The following is a 19,949-nucleotide window of genomic DNA, read 5'->3' as shown; positions in this document are numbered from 1 at the left end:
TTTACAGCTCCAAAAACATTTATTAATAAACAGCACAACATTTGATCATCAGGAATAAAAGCCTAAATTAAATATGCTCATCATATACATCAGTCATATCTCTTCACAAGACTTGGATTAAATCACTTGATTTATATGGATTCGTTTTACGACACCTTTATAAACGGTTTGGATCTTTCTAGTTTTGGTTGCCTGGACTTTCATTAGAAGGGACGGAAAATGTCTTCATTTGTTGTTTCGAAGATTAACCAAAGGCTTATGGGTTTAGAACATCACGAGGGAAAGAATTCTAGCAGAATTTCAATTTTTGGGTGAACTAACCCTTTAATTCTTGTATATTCACTTCACAGCATTCTACATTTTTCCGAAACATTTTATGTTCCCTTTCTGAAAACATACACAGCATGTTCAGAGAAAATTATCCTTTGATTAAATCAAAATTGTTAATGTAACAACTATTGTTAGAAGACAAGTTTATCCATTTAAGCAGATTGGACTGGTTAAAAGTAAATACAGCTGCACACATTGTTTTAAAAGTCATGTTTTATCAGGTCAGGTCAGCGTGGACAGCTATCAATAACACACAGTGAAATGTTCGATGGTGAGGCTGTCAAACACATGGCCAGAGCAAATGTATTCAACCCCAGAGACAAAAGGGGAAAACTTTTCATAAAGCAAATTTCAATTTCTATATGCAGAGACAAAAATCATCAGCATAAATAATACATTTCCTTCCTTTTAATTCAGGGGTGAAAGTGACCCAGGCATTAACCCAGACCACGTTCATAAATTAAAGTGCTGCAATACTGAGCTGGACAAAATAGATACTGATAAAGCTCAAAACAATCCAAAGTATTGAGAATAAATTAAAATAAATACTCAGCAGTGAGAGCTGAAACGTTGAAGCCCGCTCGAAATAAAGGGCAGACAGGCAAAACAACTTCATTAAATGAACGCTTCAACAAATTTGATCATGTCAATGTAAACATAAAACAATTTACAGCAAGCTTCATGCTTCTGGATTAACATTAAACTGATGAATGTAGTGTTGGGCGATTAGAGATGTTAGATCACGTGCTCCTGCTGTTCAGTTTTCAGTGGTCGTCCTGCTTGAGTTGGGACAGCTACATATGAATCGATGTTTGAACTGAAAGCATGTGGTGGTTCAGCCCTCCTGTCCAAAATCCTCTGTGAACTTCTTCACCTTCAGCAGGTCGTCTTTGTTGACGGTGGGGCGTGTGGTGGCCAAAGAGCGCAGCATGTCAGACTACAAACACACACACAAACTGCGTTACACAACAGCACATGTACATGTATTTGCCTCCTCAAACTGATTTCCAGGGGCATTTTCACCTTTATAAAGGCCACTTTTTGCTAACTTTATTAGATGTATCATTTTTATGTCAAATTCTTACATTTAATCTACAAGTATTTTCACATTGCAGAAGTGGCATAGAAGATGAATATAAGGCTTTGAGATGTATTTACACTTCCATTACAATTGCATAAATAATGCTATGAGATTCAAGTTTTAAACACAAAACTTTGAATATTAAAATACACCTATTATGTGTTTTTGGATGTTATGTAGTTGTGTGTGAATGCAAAAGGTCTTCAAAGATCAAAATGCAGATAAATGGAGTTATTGTCTGATGTTTCCGGTTTTCAGAATCAGTTCAATCAGTGATTCTAACAGTCTTCAGTAACTTCCTGCACAAACCCAGGTTTGTACAAGATTTGCATAATGTCTGCCTATGGTCTTCACTTTGACAGTGTGAGAAGTTCACACTGTAGTTGTAGCTGAGGCCTGTAAGCGGTCGACCAATCACAACTGACTGGGCCATCTGACCAATCAGAGCAGAGCAGGCTCTCGTAAAGGAGGGGTTTAGAGAGACCTTAAGGTGTTTCAGGCACTGTGAGAAAAGAAATGATGCTGCAATGTATATTATAAGAAAATGAAAGGTTTTTTTGACCTTGGATGAATGTAAACCTATAGGAGACCTTCAAAACCAAATTGGGAACCTTTAAAATAGCATAATAGGAACACTTTAAAATATGAAATTATTATTAGTATTTTTGAAATGATACATATACCCCCAGTTTCACACACAATTACAATACATATCGCACGCCTGTAGTCAGAGATCTTTCACAGTTCAGTTATATACGTCGCCCCTCAGTGTTCAGCGCTAGCGGTTACTAGCGTGGCGCTCCGCTCAATATTCTGCTCTATGCACATGCGCTCAGCCCAGTTGCTCACGGCCCATGCGTATGGGGTGAGATTTCGGTCACAATTCTGCGCGCGCAAGATCACATTTTGAGCGTGGAAAAGGGCATTTCGCACGCGCGTGAACTGAGTTTTGCGGAGAAATGTTCGTCTCGCAGATAAGAAAATATTGCGAGCGAACGAAAATCAATTTTGCATTTAAAATAAGTATTTGGATGTGCGCGGACGTTCTCTTTCGCGTGTGCAAAGTTTCACTTTCTTGCTCCTTTCATACCAGCCGTGAGCGCTCTCTAAGCGCAGACGGCTCGCTTGCTCAACACAACCCAGCGTTACAATATGCCATAATTCCAGCCAATCAGAGATGAGACTGCTAAATTCTGATTGGCTGGCTTGAAAACCAATCACAAGACTCCCTGCATCACCTACTGCGGAAGAGAACTAGTTTTTTTTTATTTTTTATTTATTTAGTCAGTTCAAATACAAAAACATTTCAGTACAATGCAAAAAAACAAAACAAAATGGTTACAAAGTATTGACAATACAGCTCAAAATATTTTACCAAAAAAATAAAATAATAATAATAATTATTATTATTATTATAAAATAAACATAAACATAAGAACAAATACAAAAATATAAGTATAAAATATCAGGGCATTTATATGTATTTGAAAAGCTTTAATATTTGTATTGTTTTTATAAGCTTTTTATTTTGTGATCTCATGTTTGAAAGAGTTTCAAAATATAGGCTATTGTTAGATCAGTGTTATAGAAGGCAATATACCGTAGGAGGTTTTCTTTTGAGTTATTCTTGTCTTATGAATATAAAATTTCGCCAAAATGATAAAAAGATTAATTATATTATTTTGTTTTTCAGAAAAAAAAAAAGGGTTTTGGAAACAAAGTAAAATGTCATGAGGGTCTAAATCAAGACATCTGTTCAATTTTTTTGTCATATCTATTTTAAAGTCAGTCCAAAAAGAAATTGAACATTTATTTTTATATTGCCCTTTTTCTGTCTTCAAGTGATGTGTTACAAAAAGTGCACTTATCAGCGTGAATATATCTACTAATGGTTGCATTTACAGGATAGCATCTATGAATAATTTTGTACATTACTTCTTTGACTTTATTAGAAATAATAAACTTATAGGGCATAGTCCAAATGTTGCGCCAATATATACAATAAGGTTTAAGCCACTTTGATTTACATGGAGGACTGGATCCAACATTAAAGGAGTTTCTTATAAAGTTGTTATTAAAACCTTTATCAAATAAAGAGAGACCATTTACAAAGAGTTGAGGATTTTGTAAAGATGTATTATTGATATCTACATCTGAAAATTTGTTTAATATTAGTATGCCATTAGGAATAGCCTTAATTCTTTTTCATTTACAAATAAACCATATTTTGAAATAAAATTAGGGTAGGTGTAAAATTGCCCATTTTTGTCAATTAGTTGGCTAACAATTAAAATGTTGTGTTGGACCCAATTCTCCATGTACAAAGATTTTTTATTATGAATGATATTACTATTGTTCCATATAAAACACCTATACTGGGAGAAAAATTGTGTTTGTACAAAAGGGACCAGAAAAGTAATGTTTGTCGGAAGAGAACTAGTGCAGTTGAGTAAAGTTGCAGTAAATTCACAGATTCGATTGATGTATAACCATCAGGACAGCAGTGATGTGTGAACTGAATTTAGCAACAATACAGTGAATTACAGTAAAGATATGTTTCATAAAAATTATACATTTACAATTGTTTAAAATTTAAAATATATATTTTCCCAAAATAAGTGTTGTAGTATAACCTTCAGGACAGCAGTGATGTGTGAACTAAATTAGGCAACAATACAGTGAATTACAGTGAAGTTATTGAATATGCTCATAAAAATTATACATTTACAGTACAATTGTATATACAATTTAAAATATATATTTTACCAAAATAAGTGTTGTTGTATAACCTTCAGGACAGCAGTGATGTGCGAACTGAATTTGGCAACAATACAGTCAATTACAGTGAAATTTTTGAATATTTTTCATAAAAATCATAAAACTTCTACATTTACAATAGTACAATTTAAAATCTATATTTTTCCCAAAATAAGCGTTGTTGTATAACCATCAGGACAGCAGTGATCCAACAATACAGTGAATTACAGTGAAATTATTGAATATTTTTCATAAATAATAATCATAAAGAATATGCAAAACGATATTTATACAAAATAAGTGTTGTAGTATAACCATCAGGACAGCAGTGATGTGTGACCTGAATTTGATGACACTACAGTGTGTGACAGTGAAGTTATTGACTGTTTTCGTAGTAACGCTTTTCGGGTTTTGCACTTTGCAGACGGTCCCTTCGGATCTGTCTCGCTGCCGCCTGCGCATAGAGATCAATGTATTTTGTCCACTGCGAGGGAAAGCTTGTTTGGAGGAAAATTAGGTTGTAGCTGCTTGTCTACATTACTACGATTAAAAAGAGGTGTCATTTGTGCAGTAACAACGTTTAGCTCACGAGTTATTGACCCGGGAAGTTCGAATCTGTGAATTTACTGCCAACTTTACTCTCAACTGCACTAGTTCTCTGAATCCGCAGTAGGTGATGCAGGGAGTCTTGTGATTGGTTTTCAAGCCAGCCAATCAGAATTTAGCAGTCTCATCTCTGATTGGCTGGAATTATGGCATATTGTAACGCTGGGTTGTGTTGAGCAAGCGAGCCGTCTGCGCTTAGAGAGCGCTCACGGCTGGTATGAAAGGAGCAAGAAAGTGAAACTTTGCACACGCGAAAGAGAACGTCCGCGCACATCCAAATACTTATTTTAAATGCAAAATTGATTTTCGTTCGCTCGCAATATTTTCTTATCTGCGAGACGAACATTTCTCCGCAAAACTCAGTTCACGCGCGTGCGAAATGCCCTTTTCCACGCTCAAAATGTGATCTTGCGCGCGCAGAATTGTGACCGAAATCTCACCCCATACATGCGAAGCTCCACTCATGTGCCGCTCAAATAACATGCCAACATGAAATTTCTATGTAGTAGTAGACTGGTTTCTGTTTGCAGTAGCCCGACTGTGTTGTAATATGGTGTGTGGGTGTGTGTGTGTGTAGCCATGCTGGGCAACGCTGGTGAAATGACGCTACCCTCTCGTTCACTCATCCGCTACGCACTGCTCACCTAATAATAGGACTATACATTATTTGGATAATTGGTCAAAAAAAAAAAAACTGTTAAATCTGATTCTGTGGCATAGAACTGAAGAAAGAATAATATAGTGATATTTAACTCTTTCCCCGCCATTGACCGAATTTCTGTTTTTCTGTGTTATACGGTAGGGGGCGCTATTTCACATCTTCTGAATAAGTACTGAATCTCCTGATCAAAACACATGCGAAGAAGAATAGAAACGAGCGATGTCATATGTAATCATATGCATATCGTCACCTTCCTAAAATAATTGCCCAAGTCATTTTTTAAGGGTTTCTCAGAAAACAAAAAAAACTGACCCTAACTTCAGAGGCCGAGTAGATTTTCGTTCTTCTTGATGCAGCTGCCATCTTGAAAAGCTTGTAAAATTGCCTAAGTCTCATTGTCTTTTGACTTAGACAAAATAAAACAGCCTAAGTCACACTATTGACATAGGTCATTATACTACAGGGGTAGAAAAGCATGATCTGTTCAACTGAGGATGTGGGCGATTTTACCAGAGGTCATCATGAGAAGATGACTTATGCAAAAAAATCATTTTTGTCAAAAAATGACTTAGGCAATTATTTTAGGAAGGTGACGATATGTAAAATAACACGATCATCAACATTAAACAGCATGTAAATCAAAACTGGCTAATGTGACAATGAAATGTCGACCCAGGACGAGCTACAGGACTGTGAAGCTTTGGGATGTTGATGGACTCGATCTACTCCATCTGTGTTTTGATCATCTGGATGTAGTCTTTGACAGAAACGTGATTTTCTCAGCTTTTTGCTCAAAATGTTGCTGTTTTTTCAAGTGTTGATGTACTTTTTTATTGGCTTGTATCATTAAAATGATTGAATTTCATTAAAAAGTCTAATATTAATACAATTATACAAAAGAAGCATTCTCCTTTCGGTGCATCCTTAATTTCTATGGTGACATATGTGTGAAATAATTAGAACTTCTAATGTGCTGTAGACCAGACTTGAGTTCAGAGACATGCTAAATGTGAAAAGAAGTAACTGATCTCACCATGCATACTATGGGCTCCAGTAGTTTGTCACTTGGTACATCCATCCAGGTCATCTCTATGGCCTCAGGGTCACCGGGAGAGCACGGGGTCAGGAGGTCATCCACCATCAGAGAGCTGTTACTGCGAGATGGCCCTCGCACCTGATGTGCAAAGACAGCAAAATAACCTAAAACTACTGTTCTAGAACATTGAGTTTGATGTTAAAGATTTAACATTTCATTTAAAAGCCACACACTAATTATGTCTTTTAGTTAGTCATTTTCCCCTCTAATGCATGTAATAACGCAGAGCACCGCATGAGTTATTAATTCATTAGCGGTCTCAAACCAGATACGCAATGGAAAGCTACTGTATCTTTGATGTACAATCCAATCGTCCTTTTTCATCAGTTCTTCTCATTGTATCAGTTGAATTCATTTTGAACTGAACTGAATGGACACTTGTCTTCTGCAGAGCTGCATTTGAAGTCGTTTTATAATGCAACATTGACAGTTATTGAAACAACATTGATTTGAACTGAGTAGAATAATAGAGCTGCTTATAGCTGGAACTAGTGGTGCAGCTGATCACAAAACTCACGGTTCAGATCATTTACGGTTTTTGAGCCATGGATAATTTTTCGGGTCAGCAAAAAAAAAAAAAAAAAAAAAAAAAATTATTTTCTTTTTTAAGGAATTCTTTTGAATTCCTTTTCATTTATTACTTAAAGCTCACTTGACATACTTCGATACCACATCAAAAACTGCTAGCCTAACTGATAAACATCTAAACTGTTCAAACATTATTAAAGACAAGTGAACAGTGTTAGAATAAGAACAAATACACAGATTACAAGGAGAGATATTCTATACTAAATATTCTATATTAACTAAATTAAAAAAGTTACAAAAGTCTAACAGTAGTGTTCAGGTACAGAAATGAATAATTAATCCTACACGTAAAATAACATCATTTGTTTACGGTATAAATTAAATGCAGGTTCATCTTTGTTAAAGCTGTATTTTGTTGTTTTATTAACATTAATGACAGACATCAGCAGGAATGTTAGGCTTCACTTTAAGACCGAATAAACTGACAAACATCCGGTTTCTTTCACAACTGTTCACTTATGACATAACCGAGAGATTACTTGCCAAGACAGGTATTGAGACGGGTATTTTGGGTGTGTGTCCGTTCAAGTGCAAGGAAACAAAGGTCTCAATTCAGTTCAATTCAATTCAAAAGTGCTTTATTGGCATGACTGTAAATAATACAATATTGCCAAAGCTTGGAATACATAGAATATTAATAAAAAAACATCAAAATAATAGAATAAAATATAATAACTACTTAAATTAAAATTAATGGTGTAACAATCTCTCTCTCTGTCCTGATTTTCGCCTCTTCTTCCACGTTTAAAATTGTTTGAATGTGTAAATTGGCAAGACAAAACACGTCCAAATGATAAACTTTCACTCTATGATGGTTAAACTTAGCAGTTAATCTGCGAATCACATCACGGATCAACTGCGATCTATTGCACCCCTAGCTGAAACACATTTATTTCATAACCAATCTCTAATCTCCCTGTTCTTTCACAAATATTGGAATCTTTAGTTGCTACCCAACTTAAATCATATTTGCACTCGCATACCATTTTGAATGAAATGCAATCCGGTTTCCAGTCAGGGCACAGTACAATATCCGCCACTTTAAAAGTCATGGATGACTTCAAAGAGGCTATAGACAGTAAATTTACCCGTGTTTCTCTGTTCATAGACCTCACAAAGGCGTTTGATACTGTGGACCATCCATTACTGGTTAATACCCTGCTGAGAGCTGGCATTGGATGTAATGCGGTCAAATGGTTCCATAGCTACTTGATCAATCGTTCACAAATGGTCAATATATGGCAATGATATGTCAAACCCAGTTCTTGTTACGAAGGGTGTTCCACAAGGTTCAGTTTTGGGACCCTTGCTTTTCCTAGTTTATATTAATAATATTTGTGATAAGTTAAAATTTTGTAAATTTTGTTTTTGTTTAAAATCTGTGCCCCCACAGCTGAGTTAGCCTTTTCAAATGTGCAGGCAGATTTTAATACCCTGCAACATGCTCTACTAGATTTGAAGCTGTTGTTAAACCCACATAAAACTAAAGTTATGGTTTTTACTACTGGGCAAACAAAGCTACCATCCTTCTCCATCACGTCACTGGATGGAGTCTGTATCCAGTCTGTAGATAATTACAAATATCTGGGATTTTGGATGGATAAAAACCTAAACTTTAAATACCATGTTGATTATCTTGCAAAGAAATTAAAATTCACATTGGGTTTTTTGTATAGGCTGAAGTCCTGTTTTTCCTTGGCTTCACGAAAACGCTTAGTTGCTAGCCTTTTCCTGTCACAGATTGATTATGGGGATACTATCTACAGATTTGCCTCTCTGTCCACCTTGTCCAAACTTGACCCCCTTTATCACTCTGCTCTCAGATACTAACTCTAGTTTTAGGACACATCATTGTATACTGTACAGTTTGGTAGGATGGTCATCCCTTCATTTGCGCAGACTTGAACATTGGTATATTTTAATTTACAAGGTTATTTTAGGAAAACTTCCAAATTATTTAAATAGGACATTTTTATCATTTCAAAGTTACCATAATCTCAGGTCACATAACTGGCTACAGTTCAAAGTGCCGGCTATCAGAACAGAGGCTGGTAAGTTAAGCCTGTTCTATTATGGCCCTTGGTCTTGGAATGATGTGCAGACCAAACTCAAACTACAATCCCTCATCTCTTTAAATGATTTTAAACATAGAATAAAGAAGTTGGTCACTGCTAATTGCAGCTGTTTTGCCAATTCTACCACTTAACTCCTTATTAAACCTATGATTTAATAATGTTGTTTCTGTGATTAGTACTATGTAGGGTGTTATGTAATACCTAAATGTTTGTGCTGCTGTGCTGTGTTTCGGTGTTGTACAACATTTTGTTGTGGAGACTTGTTTTGTTGTGTTTTTTGTTGTATCAAATGATGATGTTGTTATTGTTTTTTTATTGTGGCTTGTTATCTGTCTAATCCTGCTATCTGACCCTATCTTGCCTAGGTCTCACTTGTAAAAGAGGTTTTAACCTCAATGTGACTTTCCTAGTTAAATAAAGGTTTAATAAATAACCGATGAACTTGATGAAACGGCTGATGACTGTGGTTACCTTTTTGAAGTGCGTGGCGGACTGCACTTTCCTGACCGGCTGCATGAGAGCATCTCGTACTATGACGCTTATATCGGCTCCAGAATATCCGTCTGTTTTGCGGGCCAGCTGCCGCAGGTCTGCCTCGGTCAGACTGTGAGGAGTGTTGCCCAGATGCAAGCGGAACATGGCCGACCTCGCAGGCTCCTCGGGGAGGGGGATGTAGATGCGCTTCTCAAACCTGCACACACCGCGGGGAGTGCAGATTAAAGACTGGTGTAAGACATGATCTTTGTTTTTACATTCATTACACTGACCTCCTGCGAATCGCAGCGTCAAGGACCCAGGGAATGTTAGTTGCACCGAGAACTAATATCCCATCACTGCTATTACCAACACCTGCCAAAGAGAGACGCCAGCAAACCATTACACAACGTCAAGACAGATGAGTTCATAGCAAATTATGAGGAAATCCTGCAACATTCTGTATGTGGGTCAATATTCTTTTTTAATCATGTTTAAAATGCTAATGCTAATAATCGCTAAGTACTTCACCCTCCTACTACATTAAAACCCTTTATACACCTGTCGTATTCCCGGTTCCAGTTTAATTCCCCCCCCCCCCAGTTTCGACCCGGTGGAACGTGAGCTTATAAAACCGGTATAATTAAAAAAATGTTCAACTAAAACTATATTGTATCTGATCAGTCTCTTCTTATTAATGAGTGAATGTGCAAAAATGTCTAAGTTTTGAATGCTACCGTGGGTAACACTTTATTTTACAGTGTCCTTGTTATGTTACATGTACTAACCATAGTAACAACAGTAAATTATGCATAATTACATGCAACTAATCCTCAACCAAATCCAAATCCTACCCTAACCCTACAGTAAGTACATATAGGCCTGGTTTCACAGACAGGGCTAATATTAAGCCAGGATTAGGCCTTCGTTCAATTAGGACTACAGATGTGACGGTGATAATATTCTCCCACCGGTTAATCGAATTGTGACAACACCGGTATTACCGGTTTCATCGTGGGGGTGGGGGGTGTTAGAGTGATGTAATTTTTTTTTTTTACATGGCATCAATTCATCATTCGTATTGAGTTTGATTGACAATGCGATCTGACCAATCAAATTCCACCATTTTTGTGCGACAAAGCAGTCAGAAGAGTTATTGATTTGAACTTGGCTTTAACTGAGGCAATCTGTCACAAGACATTAAAGAGCCAAAAAACGGTAGGCCTATTTTATTTTTGTTTGACTGACCAAATTTGAAAGTTGAGACTTTGTTTCATATTAAATATTACCTGCTCGGTCCTGTATTTCAGCGCGTTGTCAGTGTCCTCTATTTTTCACTGCTTGAGATCATGTTGAGAACAATAACGCCCGGCGTGAGAATAATAGGGCGCGATTTCGGATTCAACCACAGTGTTTTGAATGGTGGGTTCGTTATTATTCATGAAAAACACAACAACAAAACGGACATTTTGGCATAATTTGTGTGTGTGTTGTTTTGTTCAAGGCCGAAAAGAGAACTCGGTACTGACGCGCGTCTTTTCCGTGTGTGCGCACGTGTGTGTAATAGGCAGGACTTACAGCGCGGTCTCTTGTTTTGTCGCGCTTGAATGGTTGAGCGTGATCATACAATGCTAGTCAACTGGTGACAGAAAATACGGATACTGCGTAATTGCTTTAAAAAAAATTTTTTGCGGTGCTGCGGTGGGCAAGTGATGAAACCGGTGTTGCGACTGAACACCGTGTAACACCGGTAACACCGACTATCGCGCCAAGCCTAATTAGGACATTTAAGTAGCTTTTATAAACGTGCCTTAGAAAAAAACATTAATGCTGTGCATCTTGAGACAAAACAATGGCACTGACATATTTTAAGATATGTCAGTGCAAGTTGCTTTTAGTTAAAACAGCTCAAACATGCATTTTAGTCTGAGACTAGCTTAAGCCTTGTTTGTGAAACCGGGGGGTAGTTGCGTAATATTACTCAATACTTAAATATAAAATTACGCTTTAACAATGACACCTTAAAGTAAAGTGTTAAATAGTGTTTTACTATGTTATTACTACATTTAACCAATTTTTTTATAAAAATAAATAAATAAAAAAATCCAAGAAGTCCTTTGAAATTTCAAAATTTACAAGAACCACTGTGATGCAAAAATATATATTGTATAATTTTCTTTACCATGGTATACATTTACTATATACTGTAGAATATATTAAGAATGCTAACACATTATACAAGATTTGACAGTTCTAAGGGTTTGGTGTCGATCTACGGTGTCTGTTTTACGATGTAGAAGCTCCAGCAACAGTAATATTGTCATTTGTGTTGGGAGAGCTCACAAACTGCCATCGAGTGTTTCTCACCCTGCATCTGCACCAGGAACTCCGTCTTGATCCTCCGAGCGGCTTCACTTTCATTCTCATTTCTGGATCCACAGAGAGAATCCACCTCATCGATGAAGATGATGGAGGGCTTATGCTGGCGAGCCAGATCAAACAGATTCTTCACCAGTCTGGAAGACAAAACACATCATTCAGAGAGTCCTGCGCCTCATGCAGTCTGTCAGCAAAGAGAGCAGAGACTGAACCTCACTTCTCACTCTCGCCGAGCCACTTCGACATGAGATCAGATGAAGACACAGAGAAGAAGGTGGAGTTATTGGCCTCGGTGGCGACGGCTTTGGCCAGATAAGACTTCCCTGTGCCGGGCGGCCCAAACAGGAGAATGCCCCTCCACGGGGTGCGCTTGCCTGCATCACAATGTACACACAGGTTATAGTCTTTAAAAGAATATTAAAAAAAACAGCATCTTGAATCATTAAAAGAATGAGCTTAAAAAGGACATCAAGGTAAAGAAAAATGTACATATTCATTTATATATAACACAGATTTATAAGAAACATACATTACTGATTTTTTCATGTTTTTGAAATGAAAGAGTCTCTTATTCTTTTATGCTTATACAGTAAAAACAGTTTTTAATTTAATATGTAATTTATGCAAATTTTATTTATTGTGATGGCAAAGTTGTATTTTCAACAGCCATTACTCCAGTGTTAATGATCCTTCAGAAATATTAATGCTGATCACACTTGAAAACATCTGTGCTGCTTAATATTTTTTGGGAAACGTGGTAAAAACATTTTTCAGGATTCTTTGATGAACAGAAATGTCACAAGAACAGCTTTTACAGGTCTTCACTGACATCCTTCATCCTTCTTTAATAAGAATAATAATTAATTTATATAAAAAAATCTTTTGACTGACCCCAAACATTTGAATGGTAGTGTACATATGTGTGCCAACAGAAACAGAACCATTTAAAGTCCCCCTGTGGTGAAAATCACGTTCTTAATGTTGTTTATGTGTCTATGTGGTGTTTTTAATATGCAATGTGCTTTAAGACAAACCAAATTCATAAGTCAACACCATTGCTGAGTATTTTCTCTTTAAAACTGCAGTGAACCAAAGACAGTGTCAAAAACACGGTTTGGTGTTTCTGACGTCACAAACTACCTTGTAAACCAATCAGATCAACGTGCCGGCGGGCTTTAGCATATCATTATTATTCTCTGAAGCAGTGGAGTCTCAAGAGAAGCAGTTTTTCCCGGTGTATTTTTCTGTTGCTATGAACCATTGGGTAGATTCAGTAATATAGGGGGTGTATTATGTGTATTAAGATGTTATGATGAACTATTATGCCTTTCTCCACTGACATTGTTCAAAGCGTTTCTGATGATTGTTAGAAGGCAGACTGAGATTTTCACAGGATTTTTTTTTTTTTTTTTATGTCATTTTGGTGATCAAAGATGAGTTTTAAGGGATAAAACAGAGGGACTTTAAATATTTAAACCAGAGGTCTTCAACACAGCTCCTGGGGACCTGGATCTGCATCTGAAATCACACACTGTATAGTAGGTACTACATTTGGTTTGAAACTTACTTTGCGACCGTTAAAAATATATGTTCTATAAAGTATGAATGCGTGTATGAAAGAAATTCAGACACCACATCCACTACTCGACTCACATACTGTTTTTCAGCAGTCGTGGCTTAATGGTTAGAGAGTTAGACTGGTAACCAGAAGGTTGCAGGTTCAATTCGCAATATCGGCAGAGACTGAGGCACCAAAACCCCAATCGCTCCCCGGGCGCCCCCAGCAAAAGATGGCTGCCCACTGCTCCGGGTGTGTGTGTCCACGGTTTGCTGTGTGTCTGTTCACTACTCAAATTCAGAGTATGGGTATGAGTATCAATACTTGGCCTTCACATGCCAGTTTCACTTTTACTATACAGTATGGAAGAAGGCATATTCAGACACAATGCCACTGTCCAGCACATCTCAGCTCCAACCCTATTCAAACACTCCTGAACTCACTAATCAAACTCTTCAGGATTGAAAAACCACAGACGGGTGTGCTGAAGCAGGAAATGAACTTTGCAGGACAGTGGGTCACCAGGGGCATATATGAAGACCTCTGATTTAAAATGACAAATAATTGAATACAAGACAGACAGCTGTGTGTTTATAATTGTCCTCGGTCTTTCCTGATAATAAACACTACATAACGCTAAGATTTCTACGATTTTTCTTGATTTCTAAGACTGACCTGTGAACAGGTGTGGAAATTTGATGGGTAGAATGACAGCTTCCTTCAGGGCTTCTTTTGCCCCCTCCAGTCCGGCCACATCATTCCACCTCACATTGGGCTTCTCCATCACAATCGCACCTGAAAACATCAATAACATTTCATCATTATGATCATTAACCAAACAGCAGGTGTGTATTGTTTTGCATAAACAAAAATGAAACACACAAGGCATACAGACTCACCCATCAGATGCTCCTGGAGTTTCTTTTTCTCTGGATTTTCTCCCTCGCTGTCACTGTCACTTCTGCACACACACACACACACAGTATGAGTGTGAGCGATGCACTATACATCAACAACATCCAGCAGAACAAATAATAAATGAAAGCGTACTTGTCATTGCTCTGTGTTTCCTTCACAGGTTTCTTGCCCTGTTTGTCCTTGTTTTTCAAGTAGTCCTTGAGTTTCTCGGCTCGGTCCAGATACTGCATACACTTCCCACGTATGCTTTCCTTTGCCTTGTCACTGTGTGCTTCATCTGAGACACAAAAGCCTCATCTCTTAAAAATCTTCGTAAGAAATGCTACATTTACACGTTTATAATCTTGAGAAAATGTAATTACAATTTGATCTAACTTTCAACAAAAAACGTAAACCCCCATAAATGCCTGAAAGGAAATAGTTTATGACTTGAAACCTTTTTGATATGAGTTTGCAGTGGATTTGCAGGAGTCTCGAAACAACACCAGCATCTGCTTTCCAAATGGTAACACTTATTTTTCAAATCTCTCATGATCTGCTATTCAACATTACAGTAGCCCACGAGGCCCAGGTGTTTCAGAAGCGGAGACTTGTTGTTGTTTTTTATATATATATATATATATATATATATATATATATATATATATATATATATATATATATATAGCGCACAGATTAAAGGTGCAGTAAGTGAAACGCTGTTGCAAACTTAAATCAAAACCCAAACAAACAATTTTGTGAATATTTGCTAGATGTCTGTTCAGTGTGTGTGCTGAAAAAAAATAAATTGTGTCTGTACATTGTCCTGGCTGTGTAAAAAGGAGAAAGAAAATAGTGGTGCACCAAAACACTCCCGTAGCCAATCAGCAGTCGGGGGCGAATACGCTCAAGCAGGACATTTGTAGAAAGACTGCAGAAAGAGAGATAACTGAGAACAAGAGAAAAGGTCAAAAAAATTATTGGAAAAAGAAGGGTTATGATCAGGCAAGAGCTTTAGGACCAGCGTTAATGTAAGAAAAGCTTTCCAGCGCTGGAGAGACGTTACAGAGCGGGAAAATGGACTCACAGGTTACTTTGTTTCTTGTTCAAACGTGAGTAACATTGATTTTGCCATGTATGTTTCACAGAAACAAGATACGCTGTAGTTGTAATGTTAGCTATAGAAACAGTACAGCTTTGAGTGTTATAAATAAGTGCAAAATAAGATTAGGAATGTGTATTAGAGAGTAAACAGAATGTTATTCAAAATTAAATCAAAATTGACCCTAGCAGATGTAGTTCAGCAATAAGCTCGACTCACATTTGATGGCGTGCAGGAAATACTCCACGGCGTGCTGGTAGAGTCTCAGCGCCTCCTCATAGTTCTTGGCCTTGTCCTCCTCTGTGGCTTTAGTCACCAGCTCAATCGCTTTCTGAACAAGAAAAGACATTTAGAGTTACTGATTTAAATAGAGTTACTGAAGGCACGGTGAAATGACAGAGCAAAATATTATTTATAAACGGTCATTCCAGGCCAATTCAACCAGAGGTCCGTGGATTCATTTTGTTTTTGTTTTTAATCTTTCCTTTTCCCCTCCAGGTTAGAGAAAAACAAATTATATCAAATATTTTCTAAGAAATTTATTATTTCTTGAAGGGTGTTCAAAATTAAAATTTTCAGTTAATATTTGAAGCAAGAGTCAAGATCTAGAAAAAAAAAAGCTGTAAACATTCATTTGACTGTAAACTAAGATTATAAGTATATTAAAGGAAAACTGGTGTGCCTATACCTCCAGAAACAACTTTCATATTAGTATATTCATATTTAAGGCCAGGCCCAGGCTCTTTGTGAGGCTACATGCGAGAGGTGGTAAATTCTACACATTTTTATTGGTTATAAGACCAGATAGTATTTGCACTGTTCTTTTCCAACAAAACAAAACTCTGGCGTGCTTATCTTTACAGTACAAATTCTGTTGAAACTATAAATGTAACAAATTATGTACATAAACAATAAATAAAAGTTCAAAAATACACTTTTCAAATTTCAAAAACAATTTCTTTTTATCCTGTGGGTCAATTTTTTGGGTCTAATATACAATTTTATAATTATGCAATTGTTTTGACTGAGAGAAATTAGGCAAACTCCTAGTTTAAACATCATTTGTTTATCAGACGTTCCTCTTTGCAGACAAATATAATCAGGTTTTGAATACAAAAATGGTCAAATGAAACATTTTATTCCTGGAGCCATACTGACAGACCCATTTGTAAAGAAGTATTCTCACTTATCACACCGTGTTCGTTCGTTGGCCAGAGGAGAACTGGTTTCTGAGCCTGGTTTCTCCCAAGGTTTTTTCTCCATTCTGTCACCTGATAGACACTTAATATTCAACATTATTATTGATCTGACTGTACTGACGCTGTTGTATGAGAACTGAACTGAGCTGGATCATGACATCATTTTTTGTAGAACTGCTTTATAAATGAAATTAACTAGTTTAAAAATGTATGATCTTTTACAACGGAACTGAACCAACACTGAACTGACTTCAGCCGAAATGCATCATTTTCCTGTTTATCACTGTGAAGCTGCTATAGAAATAAAGGTGACCTGACTTGACACTTAAAAGTCTATTATAAGCCAGAAACATTAAAGATATTCAGGTATTTTAAATACATTGGAATCAATACTCACCCAACTTTTTGTCTAAGTCCATATTTTGTCTTAAATCAATGTGTTGGGAAGGGACATCAAAGTGTCAGTTAAATAAATTATAATAATAGCCTTGCAAATTATGCTCAATTTCTTTTTTCAAAATGTTTTGGGAGGATTTCTGTGTATATTGCGTTTCAGAAATCGAACTTAAACTGTATTACCTTTAGATTTGTCCCTTTTCCAAATAGACAAGAGTGTGCCAGAACTCTTCCGACAGCTTTGTAGAATGGTATTAAATATGTTCTTTATTCTTATTTTCTCGGAGTGAAAATATTGTGTAAAGAACATTTAAAATACGTGTAATTGCTTATTTAATTTCAGCAATTGCATGTACTGTGTACATTTGATTTGCTGTCATTAAATTGCAGACCGACAGATTGACAGATAGAAAGGCCTAACGTTACTGGTAATATATCCACATCAGCCATTCAAAAACATAAAATCATTAATGCATTGTACATTTACAAATACATTTCGCTTGATAGCGCTGCAAAATGCAGTTCAGTCTTAAATTCAATATGTTATAAATTAATATGAATCTAAAATTTTGTTTATATGGTTGCTTATTATGTCCCTTTAATATCTCCGCCGATTTCTGATATCACGTTTACAACTGTTCAAAGCCCCTGACGTGTGTGAATTATGAACGACCAGTAATTACAGATTATTTTTTCAGCCAATGTTCAGTAAATAATATTTACTGAAATATTGATGATGAAATGCTAAAGCTAAAGCTAATGTAAACTCACCTGCAGTGTTGACGTTGTCATTTCATCTCACGCGCCTGCGGTTTCACTGCAGTGTCCTATTATTACTATTTATAATATATTTAAATTGCTCGTTAAATAACGACAACAGTAAAATAGTATAAAAAAGTATAATGAAGGTTCATATTATGTGGTATAAGTAAGCATAGAAAAGGAAGTTGCTACCATCCAGTGTTCACTACAGGACTGTCCCCCGGAAACAAAAGCTGTACACATTTGTTCCATAGCTTAAAAATGAATGTAATGGAATGGAATTGAATAAATCACTCGTATAATTATGATGTTTTATTTATATATGAAATCTACATACAGACATAATGCATAGCTTCTGGTTACAGGCTTTGAGTTATCATACACGCACAAACAAATATGCTTTTTTGCATTTGATTGTGTACTGCAAGCTGCCACAAGTGAACTTTGGTTTAAACATTTCCTCAAAATAAAGAAGAATCAATCTATTAACTCAAACCCCTACACAAATAATGAAATGAGGCATGTATCTATGGGTCTATAAAGTACATTCATTGTCATGTCAAATATTAGGCTGATGACAAGTCCAAACATATCACTTACACAAGTGCAATTAATTAACCTGGCCAAGTGTTTTTAACACAGTTTCATAGTTAAGACAATGCACAAAGCAATGGGTCTCAGTAAGAGGTCTGACATCATCACATTAATGAAAATAATGAGGCAGCACATAAGATGTCCAAAACTATGACGGATCACCAACCTCAGAGAGCGAGAAAGAAATCAGTAATTACAGCCAAAAGTGTCATCTTTTATTTGAATAGACACTTGAAACCAAGAAGGTCTCCGTGTGAATAAGAATTCACTTGAATTTTCACAAATTCACTCCCTCTCATTTTCAAATATTTATTGTATTAGTACGTACAATAGACTATAAAAGTTGAAGGGCACTTAAACACATCACAGAGGTTGTATCTGTGGTCCTTTAAAAAAGAAAAGAAAAAGGACCTAACCATCTTACTTGTGTGTGCTAAAATATTGCTTCTGTTAACCTTGTGCAACGGTTGTGAAGGAATGCGGTTCATATAATCATCTAAAAGACATTAATACTTCTATACATTGTCATATTGTTCATATTCTCTTCCTACAAAAACACACTGCCTCCATTCTGCTGTCTAATGCAATGAAGGTTTCGAAGGCATGTTTTCAGTACTGCCCCAATAATGGCGTCTGAAAGTCTAAAGGCTGAAAAGATCGGTTACTATAGGAGATAATGAGCTCTAACTCAGTTTGCATTACATGCATTACGTAAAAAGCTAATATGTTAATAAAGAATATATACTGATGCTATAATTGATATTACTGATAAGACGAAGCGAATTTGCCAAAACAAACCACATATCAGTGCTAATAACATGGTCGCCACACCTGCGGACCAACGAATTCCCACAACCTTTTCAGTCTTGCATGATAACCGGACGATTAAAAGTTGTTTTATAAAGATTGTACTCACAAAAGTCTAAGTTGTTTAAGAGCTAATTATATCTAGAAAAAAAAAGAAGAAAAAAACAATTTACTATAGAAATAATTTCTCCATGATTTCTTTCATTTCAAAGTTCATTCATTTTCTTCACATTTCCAAACATGGAAATCAGAAAATTTGCTGATATTTGCAGATTTCTAGTGAGTTGGGAATCCCGTAATGAGGACTAATCACTTATCTAATGCGGATCAAGAAGCAGTACATTAATGTACAGTGGAAAAGGACAAAAATAATCAAGGCCTGGAGCTGGTTTGGTCATAAATGAGAAAAAATATTTTTCATGAAATGTAAAGACCAGATATAAAACATTCCTATACTTTATATTGATTTCAAAATATTCTTTGAACTCAATTAATCCTATTTAACACCTTATAGAGGAGAATTTTAACTCTAGGGAGGTTATTTTTGGTCAGTCGTGAGAGAATGTATTTAAAGCTTCATTTCTGCA

The 19,949-nt window shown here is 36.3% G+C and overlaps 1 protein-coding gene across 1 annotated transcript; it reads right to left on the bottom strand.

Annotated features, from left to right (window-relative positions):
* vps4a (vacuolar protein sorting 4 homolog A) lies at nucleotides 1–18,183 on the bottom strand. The gene is made up of 12 exons (XM_084397295.1): nucleotides 18,154–18,183; nucleotides 17,971–18,035; nucleotides 15,824–15,935; nucleotides 14,656–14,800; nucleotides 14,505–14,566; nucleotides 14,281–14,400; nucleotides 12,265–12,421; nucleotides 12,036–12,184; nucleotides 9,962–10,043; nucleotides 9,666–9,885; nucleotides 6,469–6,609; nucleotides 1–1,267 (listed from the first exon to the last, which is right to left on the bottom strand). The coding sequence occupies exons 2-12, from the start codon at nucleotides 17,989–17,991 to the stop codon at nucleotides 1,166–1,168; spliced, it is 1,311 nt and encodes a 436-aa protein (XP_084253421.1). The 5' UTR covers nucleotides 17,992–18,035; nucleotides 18,154–18,183; the 3' UTR covers nucleotides 1–1,165.
* Nucleotides 18,184–19,949: the final 1,766 nt, after the last annotated feature.

This window comes from Rutilus rutilus (genome assembly GCF_951802725.1).
Source record: "Rutilus rutilus genome assembly, chromosome: 23".
Lineage (NCBI taxonomy): Eukaryota > Metazoa > Chordata > Actinopteri > Cypriniformes > Leuciscidae > Rutilus > Rutilus rutilus.
Note: the sequence above shows the minus strand (reverse complement) of the source record. Positions and strands in the feature narration are given on the sequence as shown.

What these genes read in the sequence shown, in the direction of transcription:
- vps4a (XM_084397295.1), bottom strand. Translation starts at nt 17,991, where the DNA reads ATGACAACGTCAACACTGCAG. An exon ending in ACTCCAGGAGCATCTGATGG is followed by an intron (nt 14,401 to 14,504) that starts GTGAGTCTGTAT and finishes TGATGTTTTCAG; the next exon opens with GTGCGATTGTGATGGAGAAG. An exon ending in GACGCTGCGATTCGCAGGAG is followed by an intron (nt 9,886 to 9,961) that starts GTCAGTGTAATG and finishes CGGTGTGTGCAG; the next exon opens with GTTTGAGAAGCGCATCTACA.